The 21,315-nt window shown below is 43.7% G+C and overlaps 1 protein-coding gene across 1 annotated transcript in view; it reads right to left on the bottom strand.

The window, feature by feature from the left end:
• Positions 1-21,315, bottom strand: part of PPARG (peroxisome proliferator activated receptor gamma) — a 370,714-nt gene that overhangs the window by 50,215 nt on the left and 299,184 nt on the right. Inside the window, exon 6 of the mRNA XM_069643932.1 lies at positions 7,490-7,940. Coding sequence (XP_069500033.1) covers positions 7,490-7,940 — 451 coding nt within the window. The remainder of the gene's footprint in view (positions 1-7,489; positions 7,941-21,315) is intronic.

Raw genomic sequence — 21,315 nt, 5'->3', positions numbered from 1 at the left:
TGGCAAAGCAGGAATTACCGGTTCCGGCAATGTCAGAATTACCCAGTAATTCCTCATTGACGGGTGCCGGAAAAAATGCAACTCCGCCTGCTTTACAGGCACAGCTACCACCAGGGTTATAATGAGGCCCATAGACTTTAAGGATGTCCTATACAAAACCCAGATGATTTGAGGAAAAACGAAGGCCGCATTATGGAAAAAGAAAGGAATGGGGCTGAAGGCCTATCTGCCTTTTCATTCCTGGAATGTTTTCTTTCATGTTTCCTTCTGGCATGTCCTTTCTAGGAATTACAAGAAACAGTCTCACTAGAGCATGCCATAGTCATGGGAGGATTTTTGCAGTGCCTGTTGTTGAATGTAGTGGTATGATGTGTTATGTGTTTTGGATTTACATCATAGACCGTTGATATTTTCCTGGTCTCCAAGTGCTCATGGATCTGTGTGCCGCAGGGCTGAAGCTGACTAGCCCAGTAGTTACACGTAGTGAGTAGTAGGGAAGAGGATTAGGAATTGTACACAATCTGCCGTCATGGCATTATACACCTTCTGCACCTTCGTTTCAGATCCATCATGGAATTCTTCTCAGAAATGTTGTATGATGTCAATTGCTATTAGCAGCCTCGTTTGAACGTTGGATTTTTGACAGCCAATCAGAAGTCAGGGCTTCTGGCAACATTTGTATAGGTATCCATCGATCCCGTTGCCTTTTGGGATTGCAACATTCGACCTACCACCCACTCCTTCCCTTGCTCCCTCACCAAATTCCTTGCCCACTCCTAACCCCGGCTCACCCAATACTTATCTCTGCCCATGTTGAGGTCCTCGCTCACCACTCCTTCCCCCCTCACTGCCGCTGCCCCTCCACCTTCTTCCCAGTTGCCCTGGGTCACCACCTTCACACCCTAAACAGCAAGAAAGGACTTTACTGCCCCGGCTACCCAGCAGCAGCCTCTCGGCAGCCAAGTCCATTCCCACTTTCCATGTCATGGGGGTGGTGTCATAAAAAGGGGGGACATTTCAGAGAGCCTTTGAGCTCCATACTGGCCGCCTAACACCTGGATGGGTGCAAATCGCATTATTGCCCGCATCAGCAGGCAATACAGCCTCTTATGAGACCCTCAGCCCTCCTTATCGGACTTGATTCTGGCCAATAAGTCAAGCTTGTGGGCAACTAACGTTCCTTGGACAATAATACTTAAATACACATCAAGTATTCCCCACAACCTTATGAACATATGCATTAAACATAGCTCCATCCATGGTTGAAATCAGTTTCTAAATAAAAAAGTGGGTAAAGCTCCTTCCCCCGTAGGAGACAGCAGTAATGTACACGGTTGGTTGAAAGCGACATTTGTCTGAGCCACATCTCAGGCAGACTGCTCCCCCAGTGTGGTTTTTACAATAGGAATTTGATGGCTTTGCCTCCACGTCACAATGAATTTCTAATGCAACACACATTTAAAACAAACAAAGGAGGCCAGGAAGCACTAACTTAACATATGACTTCCATCTGGGTATTATGTATTAAGCCTCTGGGATCAACTCTGGAGAGAACTCTCAAACAACCCCAACTTTTACAAACCAAACAAAAAAAGTACAAGTATCAAGTTCTCCTTGACTGTAATAAGGGAAGTCCTCAGGGTGCCCTTGCTCACATTCTGTCTTCTTGGAGGTACTGCATTTGTTTGAAGTATATTTGGCTCCCATACAAGATCATGTTGTTGTAGTGCATATTTGCAGCTTTGCATGCCAAAAAAGTTATTTTGCATTATTACATTGAGTTAAAGTTTCTGCAAAACACCTAATGAAAGGAATGAGTATCTTAAAAAGTATCAGATTCTACCGACGCTTTGACTTTCATTGAGTGCATCCTCAACCACTCTCAGGAGAGTAAGGGCTGTTCCTGCCAGAGGTATGCCCTTACCCGTGTATAGAAAAGACACAAGCAAAAGAGGTGTGTTCAGAGTCTGAGAACATGTTTTGTTCTAGTCATTAAAAATAGTATGTAGAATAAGGGATTCATGCTTACCTCCTGACCTGGTAAAATATAAAAGCAGCTTTTAATATAGCACTTAATGCCAGATCATGTCATTTCTAAGCACTGTATAAATGTCTGTTATTATTACCCAATGTAATGGTATTCCATTTAGTGTCCTCAAAAGGATGAAAGATGAGTCAGCACCAATGTGATACGAACTAGTACACACATGCCCTTTGCTAGAGGTGAGCACTTAAGCCATGCGCTGTGATCCTGAACCACGTGTGCCATTTACCTATTGGACGTCTAGCTGATTTTCTTTTTCAAGATATTCAAAATATTTTAGTGCTGAAACTTAAGGATGAAACCTAGAAGTAACAATTGCTTCCATATACAAGGGCAAAACTGGGTGGTAAAATAAATCCGAAGGTGTTATAACATTCTCCTATTTCATGGAGTGAATATTGCAACAAGGTATTCCACTGCACCATTCCACTACCGCACTAATGTGAAAGGGGTTTAGGAGGTCACAAGGGGTTTTGGTAGATTTTTTGCAGAACTATCAGCACCAGTAAATACCACCTCTGTCAGTCTTGTATTTTGAGTCTTGAGTGGAGTTTAAAAGTTAGCGGTATTTAGGCTAAAATCTGCCCTAGGACTTTACCTCTAGCCATATTGCTTTTGAGTACCTTCAGTGGGAATAGCTCCAAACCCTGACTTTCGTGAACAATCATTCCTGCGGCAAAGAATTACCATTCACACCTGGCGAAGGACCATTAGCCAATCAGGTGGCTGGAACAGCAGGCAAGAATACATAATCGCCACCCGCTGTTCCAGCCCCAGAAGCCCTTCCCAGGGTGGAGCCATTTAAAAAAAAAAATTAACGTGAGGAGGCAACAGGGAGCCTCTCTGTGTTGTCTCCCCACTTCTCCATTCCCCAAAACAATCCAACCTCTTCCCCACCTGCCCTCCTTCCCCACTCACCTGCTGAGGACTTGAGCTTTGTGCTCCGGTCCCGCAGCTCCTCCTGTCTGGCCACCATGGAAAAGAAAAAGTAACTTAGTCCCTTTTCCATATGGTGGCAGCCATCTATTTTCTTTTTTTTTCCTCTGGAGATCACTGCGCAAGCAGCGCAAATCTCCCGAGTAAATAATGAAAGCCATTCACACCCTGGATGAACTCCGTGGTGCGTATGGCTGTCATGCCCGTTGGAGGAGGCGGACATGGACATTAATGACCCGCACCCCTCACTTCACTTGGGCCTACCATGGCTTGTGCTGGCGGGCCGTTAAAGGCCATGTCCGCCCCCACAGTGGGCATGAAAGCCCCATTACCATCAAACACATGATGCGTCCAGCAAATTAGGATTTATAGCTGGAGTCGGGAGGTCTCATAACCTTAGGGTAAAGGAAGAAACATTTTCTGCATCACAAAGTCCTGTTCTTAAAATGAAGGTCCCGAGAATCTTTGAGATGCAGAAATGCTGGATGAAGAGGATAGATGGAGGCAGAATGTGGTGCAGAGGTGTTCATATAATTAGAATGATAATGGCTGGGGAGCAGAAAGATCAATAGTGAGGCAGACAAAAATACCACGCATCAGAAAAAGGGCATATAAATTGTTATTAATAGATCCGTAGATTTTAAAGCAATGCCTTGATTTTTAGTCTGGGCTACCAGGTGTCACCTGTGACACCTATCAAGCCCAAACTATTGTGTTCAAATACAGCTTCATGCAGGGGAGTTGCTAGGTCTGGAAAAGACCCGGGGCTAAGCTGATGTCGGAACTGTTGGGACTGGGGGCTAGCTAGTCTTTTGGCTGTAGCTCCTGAGATTCTATCCGGGGCTACAACCAAAAGATCAGGGGCTATAGCCCCCTTAGCCCCCCCCTAGCAACGCCCCTGGCTTCATGTATACCTAGGGAGGACTCTGGTTTCTGACGAGGGGCACAGATGGTTGACATTTGAGGAGGGATATGGTATTGTCTGACTATGAGCCCTCCCGTTCCCTGCCTGTAGCTATGCTATTCCCTATGGCTAATCCCACCCATTCCTGCCTATCTCTGCCCAAATGTTGTCTATAGGGGAACTCTTTGAGGTCTGAGCTCTTCCATGCTGGTGGCCATGTTGTATAAAGTTCACAAATGCACACAGCATGCTAACTACCGTGCAGCTGGTTACATACGAATTTATATCCAGTATTGGATATAATAATTAAGAATGTCACACAAAAGAAGAATTTTACTGTGTTAAGAAAATGTGTCCAGAATTGCAGCAGAAAATGTGATTATTTTTTATTAACTTACTATGTGCTTGATATATTTACCTATTCATTACATTTTTGTACCAAAAGTAACAATCATTATCAAAAAGCCACATGAGAAGTTTAAGCAATCTGCTGATGCCCTGTTTTGCGGTTGTTCACAGCCTTACTAATGGACATCATCCTGTAAGTGTGCTAAGGATCTATTTCGCAGCAGCAGTAGTATGAGCCGGCCAGAGCATCAGCCGGATGCGCCTGCCTTCACTGTGTATCCGGCGTGTGTACAAGATGTTTTGCTATAGGAGGTGAGGTTTGGTTAGGAATTTTCTATAGATTTGAATATGTTTTCTCAGTAACTTGTCGGCACCCTGTTTAATGAGCTTAGTTTTGTTTGGCTGTCCTTTCCTCGATTACGATTTCTTGGGATAATGGTCTTCCGAGGCTTTTGGAGACTTCAAAATAATGTTTACTTTCCCTGTTCTTGCAATACTGAAGGACATATATTCTAGCATGTTAAGGCGGGCTGCATGTGCACAACCTTGGTATGAGGAACGTATTTATGTCGAAATGTGGTCGTGGTGTTGGGTGTTTTTATTACGCAACTTGAATTGGGTCATGGTGCATCATCGTCTGTGTGAGGATTGGGGTCATTGTTGGCTTTGACTTTAGTTTCCTTGGCCCACAGCAATCTAGGCATATCTTCTGTTGGTGACCCAATATTTTTGGATTATCTCATGTTACCCACCTGTCTGTGTGCCGAGTGCGAGCATTTTTGGGAGCTAAGTGGGAGGCGGGACAGGGAACGGGTCCAGTTTCCCTGCTTGTTTTGAGTTGAATTATCCAATCCTTGTGATACGTTTCCTAGAGCTATACCGTTTTTTTTTTATGAGGGGTCGTGCAATATGGATTAGGGATCTCAAAAATATATATGGATGGTTGCTGTGAGGAGGGCTGTATATGTCATGCTATTTAATCACATGTTGTAGGAATGTTAACAAAGTCTTACTAGTTCATTGCTTTTCTAGATGTTTTCTATGATGATCCAAGGGTCTGCAACCTTTGGCTCTCCAGATGTTTTGGACTACAACTCTCATTAGGTCTACTCAGCGTTGTCATTGGTGAGTGATCTTCGGAGTTGTAGTCCAACACATCTGGTGAGCTGCAAGTTGCACACCCCTGTGTTATGCTCTTTAATGATTGTTGTTTTGTTGTGTAGGGTTAATTGTAACCTGGTAACACAACATTTAACTAACTGACTTGAAGTGACTTGGATACTGTTTTCTTTAACTAAGGAAGTGTGTCATGGCGGAGACAGAGCAAGATGAGCATTCCCATGGAGGTACCATATATGATACCTGTATGCAGGCCATTTTAAACATAGGGTAAAAAGGTCAATACCTGTTCCTGAGACAAACCGACAGGATCGTTTGAAACGTTGTTTCATCCACCAAAAGAAGTGATATAGATAATTGAAACGTGGTAGAACCAAAATGACTAACTTTAAATTTAAAGATGGCTGACGGCCTGTTCGAAGCAGGCAGACACTCAACAATAGCTTTAAACACAGTCCTTTAGGGGATAACCCTGAGCCCAGATCTGTAGCTGACATATGTCTTTGCCAACAGTAGCAGGGGGACGGACTTCAGATATTCCCGGGGGTGTGCCGGTGCCCGGAAAAATAACAGTCCCATTTAAGCTATAGGGACCTTTAGGCAGATGGCCTTTCCAGGGGGTGGGGTGTGGGCCCAGAGCACCCGTGTACTCGACGCCCCTGATCAGTAGCAATTAGTGCACTATTTGTTTAATGGTCTGCTAGTTTCAAATGCCAAACATTGCCACTTGAGATTCTGCTTGCCAACATCCCTACCCTTTCTGAACTTGGGATTCTGTTTCCCAACATCCCTACCCTTTCTGAAGCATCGATCTGGCCACACGGTGGTGCTAACGTACAACCATATGCATCGAAATCAAAATCAAGTGATCACCAGAAACACGTGCAACCGTTAATGTTGGATTCTCATTGTGTGATCGGTGTCTCGTGACTGCGTTTATAGTATGGCTTTAGCTGCTCCTAAAAGCATCTCTGAGTATGCGAGAAGCAGAGCTGGTTGATGGTAGAACGGTAGGGTCTAGATATCGCGTGTGTGGTCAGAACACCTAGGAGTGGGAGAGGGTTGCAGCAACAGAATGTGCACGGGCAGAAGAAGCCATACGAAGTAAGGGGGGGGGTGAATGGGACTGGGTAAAGGCGAGCGAGGAAGGGAAAAAGAAGCAGGTTACGTGAGGGCTCGAGCTGGAACTTGGCCTGGAGAGAGAGAAGGGAGTACTGATAGAATCGTGTGTGGGAGACAGAATGAGGAAAAGTGATTAGGGCGATCTAGAGCGAGGGAGGCTGGGAGAAGGAGCACAGGAGCGAGAGGGGAGAGAGAGAGAACGAGAGAGAGAGGGAGGACAGAGAGGCAGGAGTAGAGAGAGAAAGAGAGAGAAAGGGGGAGATTGAGAGGGTGAGAGAGGAAGGGGAAGAGAGAGAGGGGGAATGAGAGGGAGATATAGAGGGGAAGAGAGAGAGAGGGAGAGACTGAAACCAATTGTGCTGACGCAGTATTTTATGAGTACTATTACAAGTAACAGGAATGGTTGCTGTGGGGGGGGGGTGAACAGGGGTGGACTGGCCTTTAGGGAACTCTGGAGATTTCCCAGAAGGCCTCTGCACCCTGGGCCTCTTTTGTGGGGGTATTTCCACATTTTTCCATAGGACAAGTGTGGGGCTTGTTAAAAATGTGTAATATGGGCCACTTTGAAAATTATTTCCAGGGCCACTTTTGGTTCCCAGTCCACCCCTAATGGTGAATGCTCAAAAAGAGAAGGCAGAAGTGTAACCATAATACTTAACCTGTAACGATAAGCTACAATAGCAGTGACGCAGATGTAAACATACACACAAACAACAATTTCACAAGAATTATTATTATTCTGCTTATTATTAGCAGAAGTATATGAAGGCAAATAAGCAGGCGCATGCCTAGATGAGAGCGCTGAAGGCACTTGAAATGATTATGCGTCTGGTGGGCTTTGAGCGGAGGTGTGTTAGAAACTGGGCTCTTCTTTTTGCAATACAAGATGGGATCCGGCGAAAGATGTGCTGTGTGTTCCGCCCAAGGACCTATGGTATAAGCAGGCAGCAGAAGCAGTAAAACACATACAAGGACGAGGACCGATCATGCCACACTTTAGGAAGAGCGTATCTTACCTCCACTAAGAATAATGACAGATGCAAATATGGCTAGATCGCTGTCATCCAGTTCCAGTGCATTGAACTTCACAGCAAACTCAAACTTGGGCTCCATGAAATCAGAAAATGGCTTCCGGAGGCTCTTTAGAAATTCCCTAGTCATGAATCCTTTCCCGTCGGCTATGAGGAACCCGTCTTTGTTCATTAAGGAGGACAGCATGGTGAAGATGATCTCGTGGACCCCATACTTCAGGAGAGTTACTTGGTCATTGAGGTCAAGGTTCACAAATCCGGGAATGTTTTTGGCAAATTCGGTGATCTCACGCACAGACTCCACTGAGCGGAACTGGCATCGCTGGAAGATGCGGATGGCCACTTCTTTATTCTGCTCCGGGAAAGGGCTGAGATGCTGGCACTTGATCTGATTTTCTCCCATCATTAAGGAATTCATGTCATAAATGACAAAGGGCTGGGGAGGAAAGTACATATTTTCCATTATTATCAGTCAGTTTGGTCAAACAAGATTTAAATGACTAGCGAACATTGTTGTCCATCAAAAAGTTGAAATCATACACAAAGTTTATACTGGTCCGACCTAAACAATTCAATCAGCTAATTTACATTTTTGTTCCGTCTTTTTTTTTCCCTAAGAACATTGTTTGACGTGAATACTGAATTCCCTCACTTTTTATGCCAATGACATCCCAAGTGGATGACAACTAAAGCGGGTCCACAGAGATGCATTCCTGAATTCAATCACCCTTGTTCGTTGTGCTCTAAACTTTCGTGCTTATCGAAAGTACTGTAAAATAACCATTGAGTCACCAAAAATGTTCCATGTTGTTTTGAAATAAAAATCAACATTCAGAACGACAAACCGCTTGTAGGATCTTTCATCCTGATTATTTTTGATATGTACAAAGAGATGCACAGACTTGCCTCATCCTTGATGGTGTCAGGCTAGTGACACGGTCAAAGCCTGATAACTGCCACCCTATCTTACTGGATCTCAAACATACAGACAGGTTTTGAGACAAAGCTCTCGCACCACTTTTGCAAACGTCTTTTTGAAGTTCATTGAGATAGAGTTGTAAGGCAACCACTGCCGGTAACCAATGCCTATGAGCGCAGGGAAACACCCTACAGAGAAGGATTGGACATATTGGAACAGCGAGAATAGACAGGGTTCTGTATTGGCAGATTTAATGGAAATAGCAGACTATCTGATGACAACACTTTCTCCATGCCATTGGCTGGTAACGACTTATACCATCTAAATCCGGGTCACTCAATGACCGTAGAGCTTCAGCCGACTGTAAATCAGATGTATTTTGGTAAACAAATGAAAAGAGGCTTATGCTATCAATAATGGCCCTCCTCTTTGTTAGCCTGGGAGGAATTCATTGGCTGAATTCACAAGGTGTCCCTCAGTAGTGGCACCAGGACTGCATGTAATTTGCTACACACGTGACAAAGGAAGAAGACAGGGCTATATTGAAGCAATAGATGTGTGGTTCATTTGCAGGAACTTTCAAAGCAAGTGTCTCCTTAAATATCGCTTTCAAGCTTCATGCTAGCAATGCCAAAGCTAACACTAAAGCCAAAGGTTATAAAACAAAACCATGCACTTCAGTCTTTTACCATTTGCATTCTAATATTGTCTTACAACTCCCATTATGAATGTATCTGTACAATTGTTTTTTATTGTCTCCTAAAACTGGTGGTGTTTTTGTCTTTTTGTGTCGCTGTCAACAGTACGTGCACAAGCAGCTGTTGGTCCATCTCCCATTCAGCTGATATTTGTTTTCTGGGAGGTAACATTATTTTGCTTGCTTTCATATTTGCTTGGAGTCAATCGATGGCCATCTGTCTTAAGAAGCTCTGGGCTTGGAGAGGCTGTGGACACCAGACCTTATGAGAAACCTTGGTAAATCTCCGTATTTACCTCATGAGTAAAGAGACCCCTCACTTATGATCTGTTGGTGCTCAGTACAAATATCAGCTTCACTCCAAACAAGTAACGCTTTTCCAGTCTCTGACTAGGTTGATGGTACACTTACTTGTCAGCAAATGACATGTGGAGGTTCTATGTGAAAAGATCTTTTTTTTAAAGATCTCAAGAGAAAAAGACCTATTTACATTGACCGCTTTTCTTTTGATCGGAAAACAGGCATTGTAAAGGTGTTTTTCTCTTGAGACCTTTAAAATGCGTTGTCCTTTTTAAAACAAATATTTGTGGGTTTCAATCCGTGAGTGCCCTATTGTTCCTCCTCACCGCCCACCACCCCACCTCAAATCCCCCAAACCAAAACACATACATACACACACACCAAGACACATGCACCCACAAACCCCATTACTCAGCCCCAGCTCCCTCCCCCACTCCCCTCACCCTCCCACTCCCCAAACCAAAACACATACATACATATACACAGCACAAACACCAACACGCACCCACACACTTACCCATTCTCCTGGTCCTGCGCTTCAGGGGCCGACCGGCCTGTCAGCCCCTGCGCGCACTCTTGTGCAGCAGGGGCATGAGAGTTGGATTTATAAAGACTGCTCCGTACGGTCACGGAGCGGGCTTTCCAAATCGGTCTTTAAGTGAAAAGATCTTTTTCAAAAGAGCTTTTCACTTAGGACCCATTTGTTGGCCGGCTTGCCATACTACATTTCAATTAGTTTAAAGTTTCTGGTTGCCAAGGAAAATGCAAATGGTCGCTTAATGTCCAATTCTTTTGTAATAGAGCAATGATGTTTAGGAAGAAGAAAAGTAACAGCATCCTGAGCATTTTAGCTAGAAAAGAAAAGTTCACCTTTAAAATGATTAAATCTAGTGGAAGCAATCTTTCACGCTAATACCATTAATACCTGTAGCTGCTCTCTGCATCCTAAGTATACAGAAAAGATTACACAAGTTAATAATACTTGTGACTCCTTTTCTGATCTAGAAAGCTATCAGCGTTTACGACTTTCTTCTTCTGCTAAATGCTCTGGTCCTCCACTCGACATACATCCTCCCAGAGCTGCCCTTGAACTTAGTCCACTCGCCCTTGAGCAGTCTCTTTCTTTAGGAGACTTTTCCTGACATTTGGAAATGCTCTGTGATCAAACCCCCACTAAAAATACATGTTTGAGCCCTACAGGTGTTGCAATTTTTTCGATCCCTTAGCAACTCCACTTTCCCTATAAAAAATTTGAAAGGATCCAACACCATGTTGAAGATTCTGAATTATTAGATAATGCCCAGATCAGTACATAGCACTGTGCTTATTACTACCTTAGTCCTTCACCATCTAAGAGGGAAAACAGATAAAGATTGCACAAGTCCTCTAATTCTGTTCAACCTGTCAGCAGCGTTCACAATGGTCGACCATTCAATTGTACTTGACAGGCTTTTCAATCTGGGTACTCAGGGCAATGCTATTAAATGGAGTCAGTCTACCTTAACAGACGGGGCCCAACAAATACATCTAAGACCATTCTTCTCCCAGCCCTTCCCACTTAATTGTGGTATCACAGGGTTTGGCCTTGCAGCCCATCCTTTTAAATCTATATGTTCAGCTTCTAATGGAGATCCTACACCAATCAGGCATTGACTTCTTCAATTATGAAGATGACACCCAGATTCTGGTCGACCTCAATGAAAAAGATGACAAGCAGGGTCATTACAGGTTTGCCGGTGCAGAAATAACGTGGCTTGTTAATGTCTACTGGCAAACTACAAGTTTACCGGTGGGCCCAGCACCCCACTTGCAAAAAACAGCCTGATTATCGGTACCAGTATTACCAATGCTGGTAATACCACCAATTCCACCATGGAGTGGGACTCCATGGAATGGGGAATTCCCCCACTTACCACCACTTGTAATCTGCTGGTAATTGCATCAGACCAAGTGGAGGTAATGTTATTACGGTTTGGTGGTATCCCACCAGATTTACCGCTGGATACCACCAAACCTGTAATGAGGCCCAATGTGTCTGTCAGGATCAGAGACTGTTTGATAGCTATCAGATGAGGGATGGATTTTAATTTCTTAAAACTAAACCCTGATTATACTGCATTTCTTGTGGTGAACGAGAAACCCAATACCTGGACGCCATTGTGCAGGGAAAATGCATTTGGGCAATGCACAGAGCCAACATCTGAAGTCAAGAACTTGGTCATTATGGTGGACAATGAATTAACACTGACCAGCCCAATAGTGGCTTTTGCAAAGTCAAGTTTTTTTATGATCAGGAAAATAAAGCATATTCTCCCCTTTCCATCCTTCTCTCGCCAGGTACTTGTAATGAGTTCTTTAGTCTTCTCTTGGCTTGTTTTTAATAACAGCATCTATTTAGCAGTTCCTTCATGACTTTGCTCATGCATGCAGAGAGTACAAAATGCTGCAGCCAGAACCTTACTGAAATACAAAAAATGTGTTCACATTACACCAGCATTGCACCCTTTGCATTTGGCTTCCTATAAGAAACAGGACTATACTTAAGAGAATGTGTCTGGTCTTTAAAAGTCTCCAATACCGAAACTCTTATCTGCTTGCCTCTAAATTAAGCCTCTCAAGCTTTAAGATCCAACAAAGACAGACAACGTATTAAACGTAGATATTGGAAATGAGTACCCAGCGAGGGTCAATAAGCCTGTTACTGTGCAGAGAAGGCTCTGAAGCCTCTGCTTCACCGCCACGGCTCTGAGGTTCCTTCCGTGGTCCTGTGGTACACGTAGTCCCTTCTCCCGTTCCATGGGGGCCATTTATTTGTTTACTTTTTTACCCAGTCGTCTGAATGGCTGTCATGGAAGGGCAGAAGGCACTACATGTAGTCCCTTCTCCAGATCCTCGGTGGCCATTCTTTTAGCTTTCTTTTTCCCTAGTTGAGAAATGGTCACAGCGTTGTTTCTCGACTCGAGAGAAATTGCAATTAGTACCCCAGGATTGACGTGCTGGGGTACTAATGGCAATATGACCCTCGGAGGGGGGCCATTACCAATCAGGTAATGCCCCTGGGGTCTGTTAAAGCCCTTGCTTCACTTGGGCTTCTAACTATGGCCCTGGGGCATTACCCAACCAGTAATGGCCCCCCTCCTCGGGTCATATTGCCTAAAACACTCTGGACCTCATTACACGGAAGGCGGTAAGGGTTAACGGTCACCGGTAAGGGTACCGGTGACCATTAACCCTTACTGCCTTACTACGAGGTCCCTTTGCGGGACCCAATCTTAACGGCTGGTGTAGACCAGCCGTTAAAGTTGGGATCCGCAAAGGGACCTTGGTGCTAATTACGGTACCGCAATTTGCGGTACCGTAATTAGCTCCTTCCCCATTCCCATTATGCCCTATGGGGCAAAAATTGGAATGGGGAAGGGCCATGGAGAAAGGGGGAATTACCGCCCCGCCAACCTTGGAATGGGGTTGTAATTCCCCTTTCCTCCATGGTGGTACCAGTATGGTACCGGCGGCAACCATGGTCCTAGTAGCACCATGGTTTACCGCCTACCGTGTAATGAGGCCCTCTCTCTCTACTGACTTGAACTGCCGTTCCCGAGGGCATTCAACCTACCAGCGCTTTGAGGTCATACCAATGATACATAAGGCACTATATAAGTGCCAAATAACATGACATAACATAACATAACATAACATAACAAGAAAGGCATGGGGGCCACAGTTTTGTGGTCCCGGTCACCAGGTTTTGCAGTACCCTCAATAAAGATTCAAACCTTTTGACCTTCTGGAAACATCTTAAAACCTTCCACTTCAATATGACTTAAATAATGACACTATAGATGCCTTATTTTATTCCTCTCTGTGCATGCTCACTGATGTTCTCTGCACCTTTCCCACTCCCTCTATAGCGCCAAAACACTGACAAGTATGTGTTGCACTTTCTAAAACTGCACTAACATAACATAAAATAAAATTTCTTGTAGAAAGCCCCAAGGCCTATCCTTTACTTTAGGCTTCATGTACTCAAAAACCCTTTGAAAGAAATAACATTCATGCTCCTCTGCTTGGCTGAATGTAACAGATCCCCACAATATCCCCACAAGAAACCTCTGCACAGTAGTGTAGGTAATACTACTGTCTTGTATTGACTGTGGCAATAGTCTACTTATCAAACACCCCAGAATTACCCTTGTGATCCCGAAGACAGCGAGACATGCAGCCGACTGTCTGATCACAGACAGGAAAAGATCACTTGATCCCAAATCTTAGTGTTCCTTTTTGTCCCTCCATTGATGCATGTTCCATTTTCATGACCGTTTTCTTATTATGCCAAGTCTATTCTTCATCTTTCCCCAAGCTTCCTGTGACATAATCACCTTCTCTGCAAAGTGTCCCTTTCCAATTATACTGCGCTTCGAATCAGACACCACTTACCTCTTGTTCAGGAATGAGCTCAAGCGGACCCTTGCAGGAAAGATGACTAGTTTTGAAATGACTTTTCATCAAATATCTTTCATTCTGAGCTAATATTTTATCTAGCATATAATCATCAAATTTCAATCAGAAAAGAAAGGGGGAACAAAAGTGAGTCTACTATTGCTTTGCCAGATACAGGGCTTATCTTTCTGATGCCCCGGACTTCCTCGCGATGATCCTTTCTGTAATAGCATGGCCACCTTCTACCCAGGTAGCAATACCAAGATAAAGGTATGTTCAAGTCCGGCGAACACCTGAAAAGCTTTTTGAAATCCATCTATTTTATGTGTGATGTTTTTAAATGTGTTTTAGGCGAAGGTAGCAAGATCAGCCGCGTGTTTTTAAAAACCTTTGTATGTTAGCCGGAATTGTATGATCGGAGCGGGAAAAAGGTCCGACCGTACAAAAAGTCAGAAAAGTTATACCACCATAGGTTTGAACACCAAAAGTTCGAACCTTTCGTGGTAGAATTGTAGGTAAGTATAAAAAGACTGCGGGAGCTGCAGGGGTGAAAGGGAACTGGCCCACAGGGACACAGCGTGAAGAGAAGGTAAGTAGGGTATCTTTATGTTGGGGGTGTGGGTGGGGTTGTGTTGAGGGTGTGGGTGGGGGCTGTGTCATGGGTGTTTGTGGGTGGGGGTGGAGGTGTGGGTATGTAGGGGTTTTGAACATGTGTTCGCATGGGAAATGTACGAACCTTTTGTGGTTCATTCATTTCTCATGCAAACTTTCAGGCTGTGGCAAAATCCACCGTGGTCAGATCACGTAGATCCTCTTAGCCATTTGCGTTACTGCATGGGCAGTCAGCTAATCCAGTGCCAAGCCACTATGCAAGTCTATGCAAAAAGGACGAGCATACTCGTACTTGGCACTTAAGGGGTTAATAGTGAACCGTAACGTATATTTTCATGTCAATTTTGTTTTTGTTTTCTTTTTTACTTGCGAAATCCCTGGTCCCAAAGCATATAAAATACTTCAAAACAGAGTAAACCATGTAGCAAAGAGCAGTGATCCCATTGCACATGGAAAGAAATATGAGTTTGCAAGAGCATGATGGCAACACACACATGCCGCACAGCATGGGCTCACCACAAGAACGTGTACAATCCTTTGGTTGACTGCAGTGTGCTGAAGGATCAAGACGAACCAAAGGGGGGTACTCATAGCAGGAGGGTTTATAGTGACATTTTCGAATGTAATAATTTCGAATGCCTTAATGTCGAATGAATAATGTGGAAAGAAAATGTCAAATTTGTTGTTTTTTTTTTTAATGGGGGGGTTCCCCCAACCCCCGGTTTTTTTAATGACACTTTTTTACTAACTAACCCCCCCCCCAAGAAAACCTATAAAATAAAATATATATATATTCGAGAAAAAAAATTGACATTTTTTTTTCGACATTAGTGCATTCGAAATTATACATTCGAAATTTTAACTGGATACCGTGCTACATACACACAAGTGACCATAGTGAATAGGGAACATATTATTCAGGCGTGTGTCCAATAAGCCCACACTCTGGACTGAACCGCTACTTCTTGTACATAAAACATTCAAGAGGTGTTAGCTGGGCTTCTTTCTGAGAATGTCCGCATTATTTTTATTGTTGTGTAAAATACAATGCGTTCACGTTGCCCGCGGTGTTGAAATAATTGTTTTTCGTGTGACAACTAATTTTAGTTGTTCAAACGAAAATGTAATGATTAGTTTGCCACATGATCCCTGACTTCGTCTGCCATGTTTTTTCGAGTTTGCAGATTACCAAACAGGACTTGAATGCAAATGTCTTTTTATGTTTGAAAGAGTTCTGACATATGTACAGTAGGTATCTGATTGGGGTTTGTTGACCGCTAAAGGACACACTTCTGGCTTCTTTCCAAAGTGCTCTGTTTGCTAGTGCTGCATGGCTTGATATTGTGTTTGCACGTGGATAATGAATGATTTGGTCCACTGGGGAAAAAAAACAACAAGAACAAGCAGAGAATTGCGAAATAATCATGAACATCACTGATAACAACCCTTATAATCTATAGGTGGTTTATTAGTGTTCCCCCAGTTTGCTTGTTTCGTTTTCACATGTACAAGGAGACCAGCGATTCTTTGCTTCTGGGATAGACTGTGGTCAAAGGCAGGTATAGTTAAATCCCTTGAAAAGGAAGCATATTAGCCATGGTTGCCAGCCCCCTGGAAGCTGGCAACCACGGACGCGCCATTTTATGAAGTCCATCCAGAAAAAAGTGACTTGGAATCCTCTCCACACGTGCAAGGGAGCTTTCGTCCGTAATGCTTGTCTTGGAGAATGAGGAAGTACATGGAGTTTTATGGAGGTAGCGAAATGATAGGTTACCGAGGGAGACTTTTCACAAGGGGGAGAGGAGTTCACACTTATAACGTTGTGAAGCAAACCAGATGGTTGTCTGAGACCCCTGAGCTCGGGTTTCATACAGTCACATTCAAATTAATGTGTTTCGCTCTGACAAAACATTGACAATGTGATGTGGGAGAGGGTGCTAGAGTTCATGTGAGAAGACAGGGAGAATGGAGATCGTGTGAAGTCCACCTCAGTCTGGAGGCGGTGGCCTGCCTACACTTGCAGAGCAGACAACCCTGCCGACTTGCCTGTCACATCACAAGATGTGCGTGATGGTAGCCGGGTGATTCTTTGCTCCTGGCTGCCTTGGGTGAGCCCCATTTGTGGTAATCCATGCGTGGAGTTTGAGTTTGATGTGACAAACATGTAGATCATGTGATTACCTTTCAGAGTGGGGTCCATTAATTATTTTAGGCAATCCTAAACGCTATTGTCTACCATGTCTTTGATGTTGAACAACAGTCTGCTTTGAGTGTATACTCTTCACAGGCCTTTAACTAGCAGTTGTAAACCACCAACAATAATAACACATGTTTCAGCGAGCATAGAGACAGCAGCGTATAGGCACAGGGCACCGAGTATAATATGCCTCCTATTCTTGGGGGCTATAGTGTCACCATCTGCATTCCAGAAACACTCATGAGGGTTCAAGGATGGAGGTATATCCCTGGAAGTCGTTACATTTTGCAGCCACCTGAGAATTCACTTTGCCACCAGTGGTATACGGTCCTTGCATATTAAACGCGCTGCTATCTCATTAAGCCATACTATGACAGCCACTGCAAGATTACACAAAAGAATAGGGAAACATTCCAGTTCTGCTGCACTTAAGCGAAGGTGCTGTCGGTGGTATTGTATTAGGGTCATTGCAATCTGCAATATTCAACTAACGTTGAAAATACATTTTTAAAATCATTAATAATGGCGCCTTTATCACCTTCAACAATCCAGCTGCACTATGAAATGGGCACCAGGGCACCGAATAAACAGATCACTCGTATATGTTTTCTCCATTGCATGCATACTAGAGCTAGGATGGGGGACGCCCCATTGGGAGTCTTTTTGATGAGATTTCTTCTCTAACTTCAACATTACCACGGTTTAACCTTGCAAAGCTATGTCTTGGCCGACTTGGGTTGCCAGAACATTGGCAGATCACTCTGAACATTTACAAGATATCCCTCTAGTATTGATAGAACTCTGAACAACAGACTATCAACTAATTACCTGTAAAGGTATTGCCACTGTTTGAATATTATTTATGTCAAATGCAACCTAATGTGAAGCATGTTTTTTCCTTGAAGTTTTGCCTGCATATTCTTCCAATGTTATCACTCCAAGGTCACTGGAAGAGGGCAATTCAATTAGATCTTCTCTGTTACTGTGGATTAAATTCAATTAGAAAGAACGATCCGCTTTCTGCTTCTATGTCTATGGAATCTTGCAATTAGACAGCACTGGTTATTGCTGATATTCAGGTCTTATGATATTAGGAATTTGCAAGTGGCTTAAGATTCCTGCAGGTGAGCAGTGACACTCTCTGTCTCCTATGCAGTTAGGCAGTATATTAGGAGAGCTTGGCGATATAGATAGAGGGTAGCTCCTGCGCTCTTAAAGTGACCCCATCTAGTTCAATTATACGTTTTGCTCTGGTTGTCTGACAGTGCAGGCCATAGATAAAAGTCCCATCAGTATATAAACTATGAAGCAGAATATTACCAACACAATTCTCTTTTCAATATTATATCAGCAATCAATCACTCATGTACTAGCCTTATATTGGCCCTCACTATAAGGTTGGCGGAATGGGTTTACCGGCACCGGTAAAGGTGCCGGTGCCGATAAACCCATTCCGCCCTATTTTGAGGTCTCCTCGTGGAACCCGCAATGGGCGCCTGGAAAAACCAGGCGTCCTTACCGGGTCCCGCGAGGGGACCAGGGAGCTAACAACAGGCCCGTCATTAACGGGCCCGTTGTTAGCTCCATCCCCATTCCCATTGAGCCCTATGGGGGCTCAATGGGAATGGGGATGGACCGGGTCCGGGTTCCTCGGACCGGGAATTACCGGGTCCGCCAAGATTGCGATGGCCCGGTAATTCCTCATTCGAGGAACCCGGGCCCGGATTGCGGTATGGAGGCAACCATGCCGCTAAAAGCGGCATGGTTACCTCCAACCTTCTAATGAGGCCCATTGTGATGGTTATGCAATAACATAAGCAAGTGTTTTACGTCTAGTCATTTTTTATATTTTTATACTTAAGGAATGTTGCACTTTATTGTTGAATACTAGCCCAGTATGGGAATATTTGATAATTGATATTCTGTTATTGTTATTGTGTAATGAATGAATGATATTTTAGTAAAACCTTTGGCATAATAATTAAATGTACTATACTACTACTTATTTTAAGTTCTGCTCTGATGCGTTAACACAATATTCTATCAGTGGTGGTGCATGCTTCCAAGAGGTTGCTTCCGGGGAGAACTCTGGGAGGTCCTCTTGAGAAATGGTAAACAATTCACAGGCCTGACAATGGATAATTGAATGCAGTACCGCTGCCGTAGGCCGTTCAAAAGAGCTCAAAAGAGATCTGCCTCAGGGCGTTTCCTCAGGTTGTCACAGTCTTCCATGTTGACCGGGATGGAGCAAACTGACACCTTGAACTATTAGAGTTCTCTCCCAACCTTACATTTTTCTATCTGGATGGCATCAAGAAACATGCTGAGCTGCATCTCAGTCGCTATATCACAATAACTGTCCCATTCTGAAGCGTTCGGCTCTTGGCCGACATGATCAATGTGCCAAGCAAATTTCTTTCAACTCAGTTCTTCTAGCAACAGGAAGTAGATGAACCCTTAGCACTTTGATGGCAATATGCTCCCTTGTTTCATTCAAACTCTAGTCCTCACTGTATTTTTCCTCAAGGTGTTGCAGCCTGCCAGTGGCATATCTATCAGCTCAATGTACAAGTCATTTCCTTAGCCTAGCCTAGAGATTAATCACTCTAATGAGTGAGATGCTGTGCTGTGTGGCAAGGAAAGGCATATTTATTAGTCCTGGGAAAAGACAGCTAGAGATTACACATCTGTACCGCCTTCAAAGTATGGCTCTCAATGGACATATCATTACCAAAGACAAAGCCCAGTTTTCTTCTTTTAAGGCAGTAGGGATGGGGGTGGCCCCATAGGTTCTGCACATTTGAAAGCTAGGTTGTCTGGGTTACTAGAACTAATATGCAACCCCTCAGTTTGTATGTCCAGCTATAGATCCCTCATAGACAGTCATCAGATGTTCATTCCTTATGGCATCTGTTTGGATTACTAGCTGGGTGTCATCTGAGTCCATCCCAAAATCTAGACGAACACACTGATTTAACCTGCCAGGAGTACCATGTATTCAGTACATGGAAGAGCTCAGAGGGTGGATCCCTGCTGCACTATACAATCTAAGAGGACTGTTTCTGAGGGATGGGAATGACCAACTTTCATTTACTCGGTTCTATTTCCAGCATATGCTAGATCGACTAGAAAGCTAAACACTCATGGTCAACCTGCTGTTTAGTCTTGTCATGAGGTAATCTACCATAACCCAACTATCCAGTCTACAAATATAAGGACTGCAAGATTACCCATGACACATACCAACAGCACCTAATTCCAAAACATCCCCACGGAATGATTATCCCCAGAGACATTTAACTAGGCTAGAATGATTGGCCAGCCATACGTTTATGGGGTTTACTAGACTCCCCTAAATGTGCACACACAGGGTATATAAGAAATAGTGCATATACCGATAAATACCCTAAAGTGAGGCATGCCTTCTGTATAAGAGGTCACCACATACTTCAGTTGTGTTCAGACAGTGACTTCCTGCTTGATGAGATTCATAATAGTTGTCATGGAAACGGTCACTGATGCTGGTGGCCTTCTAGTTACAAATGCTTTGCACGGATTGATACGAGATGAAGATCTGCATATGGTGGAAATTATTTTAACCATACATTAGGGGCATACGTATATCTGGGAAGAGGAGAGTAAGGCCTGGATCAGGTGACCTTTCTATATTAATGCGGGTAGTAGAATTGAAGCCAACCAGACCAGATCTGATTTTAGATAACAGATCCTCCATCAAATACATCTGAACTAATCCCAAACGATTGATCTTGTATCCACTATTCCATACCAGGTCTCTCCACACACATCATCTATCCCTTGGAGGTAACACCTTTCTATAAAACAAGACCTCTCCCCATAGCAATTGTGCCAAAAAAAGTATATAAACTGTGACGTTTTTAATACTTAAGCTTATAAAAATGTTATCTTCCACACTAGAAGACAACTTACAACTACCATAAGAGCCTCAATGTCCAAAAATATAATTAAGCTTTATAGCTCTAACTCGAGGGCCGTACCCAGAGTTAGGGTCCATGAAGCCCGAGTGAAAGGCCAGAGAGGAGAGATATGTTTACAAGGTTTACGGGCCCATAACTCCATGTACAGTAGGCATGTCTATAAAGGGTTCCATGCTATTTTGCTGAAAAAAATTACTTTGAGGTAATTTACTTCGAAGTGATTACTTTTAAAGGTTACTTCGATTTTTTATTTTTTTATTTGGGGGGTCCCCCCATGCCTTTCCTTCCCATTCACTACTACCCTTACCCCGAGCCCCTGTTCTCCCTCTTTTTACCTCTCAACCCACAACTATTTATATATATTTCAAAGTAATTCGAAGTAATCATTTTGAAGTAAATTATTTTGAATTCATTTCCAGCATTGAAACAATGGGATATCTTATAAGGTTCGATTTTATTTTGCTGAAAAAAAAATACTTCGTTCCCAGCAACCATCTGCAGTGAGTTAAGGAAGGAGGGAAGGTACAGGGTTACGATTGCAGCGAGGCCGTATCTGCTAGATATGCTCCGCCAAGGCGAGTGAGTGGTAGTGGGGCGGTGGTGAAGGCAGAGCTTTGCCGCATCTGCCAGGTGCAACCCAGCGTACATTCGATAAGGTGGCAAAGGCATCTGCCCCCTACCTTTATAGAGTAT

Source organism: Ambystoma mexicanum, chromosome 2p, assembly GCF_040938575.1.
Source record: "Ambystoma mexicanum isolate Mex_15411 chromosome 2p, UKY_AmexF1_1, whole genome shotgun sequence".
In the NCBI taxonomy this organism is placed as follows: Eukaryota; Metazoa; Chordata; class Amphibia; order Caudata; family Ambystomatidae; genus Ambystoma; species Ambystoma mexicanum.
Note: the sequence above shows the minus strand (reverse complement) of the source record. Positions and strands in the feature narration are given on the sequence as shown.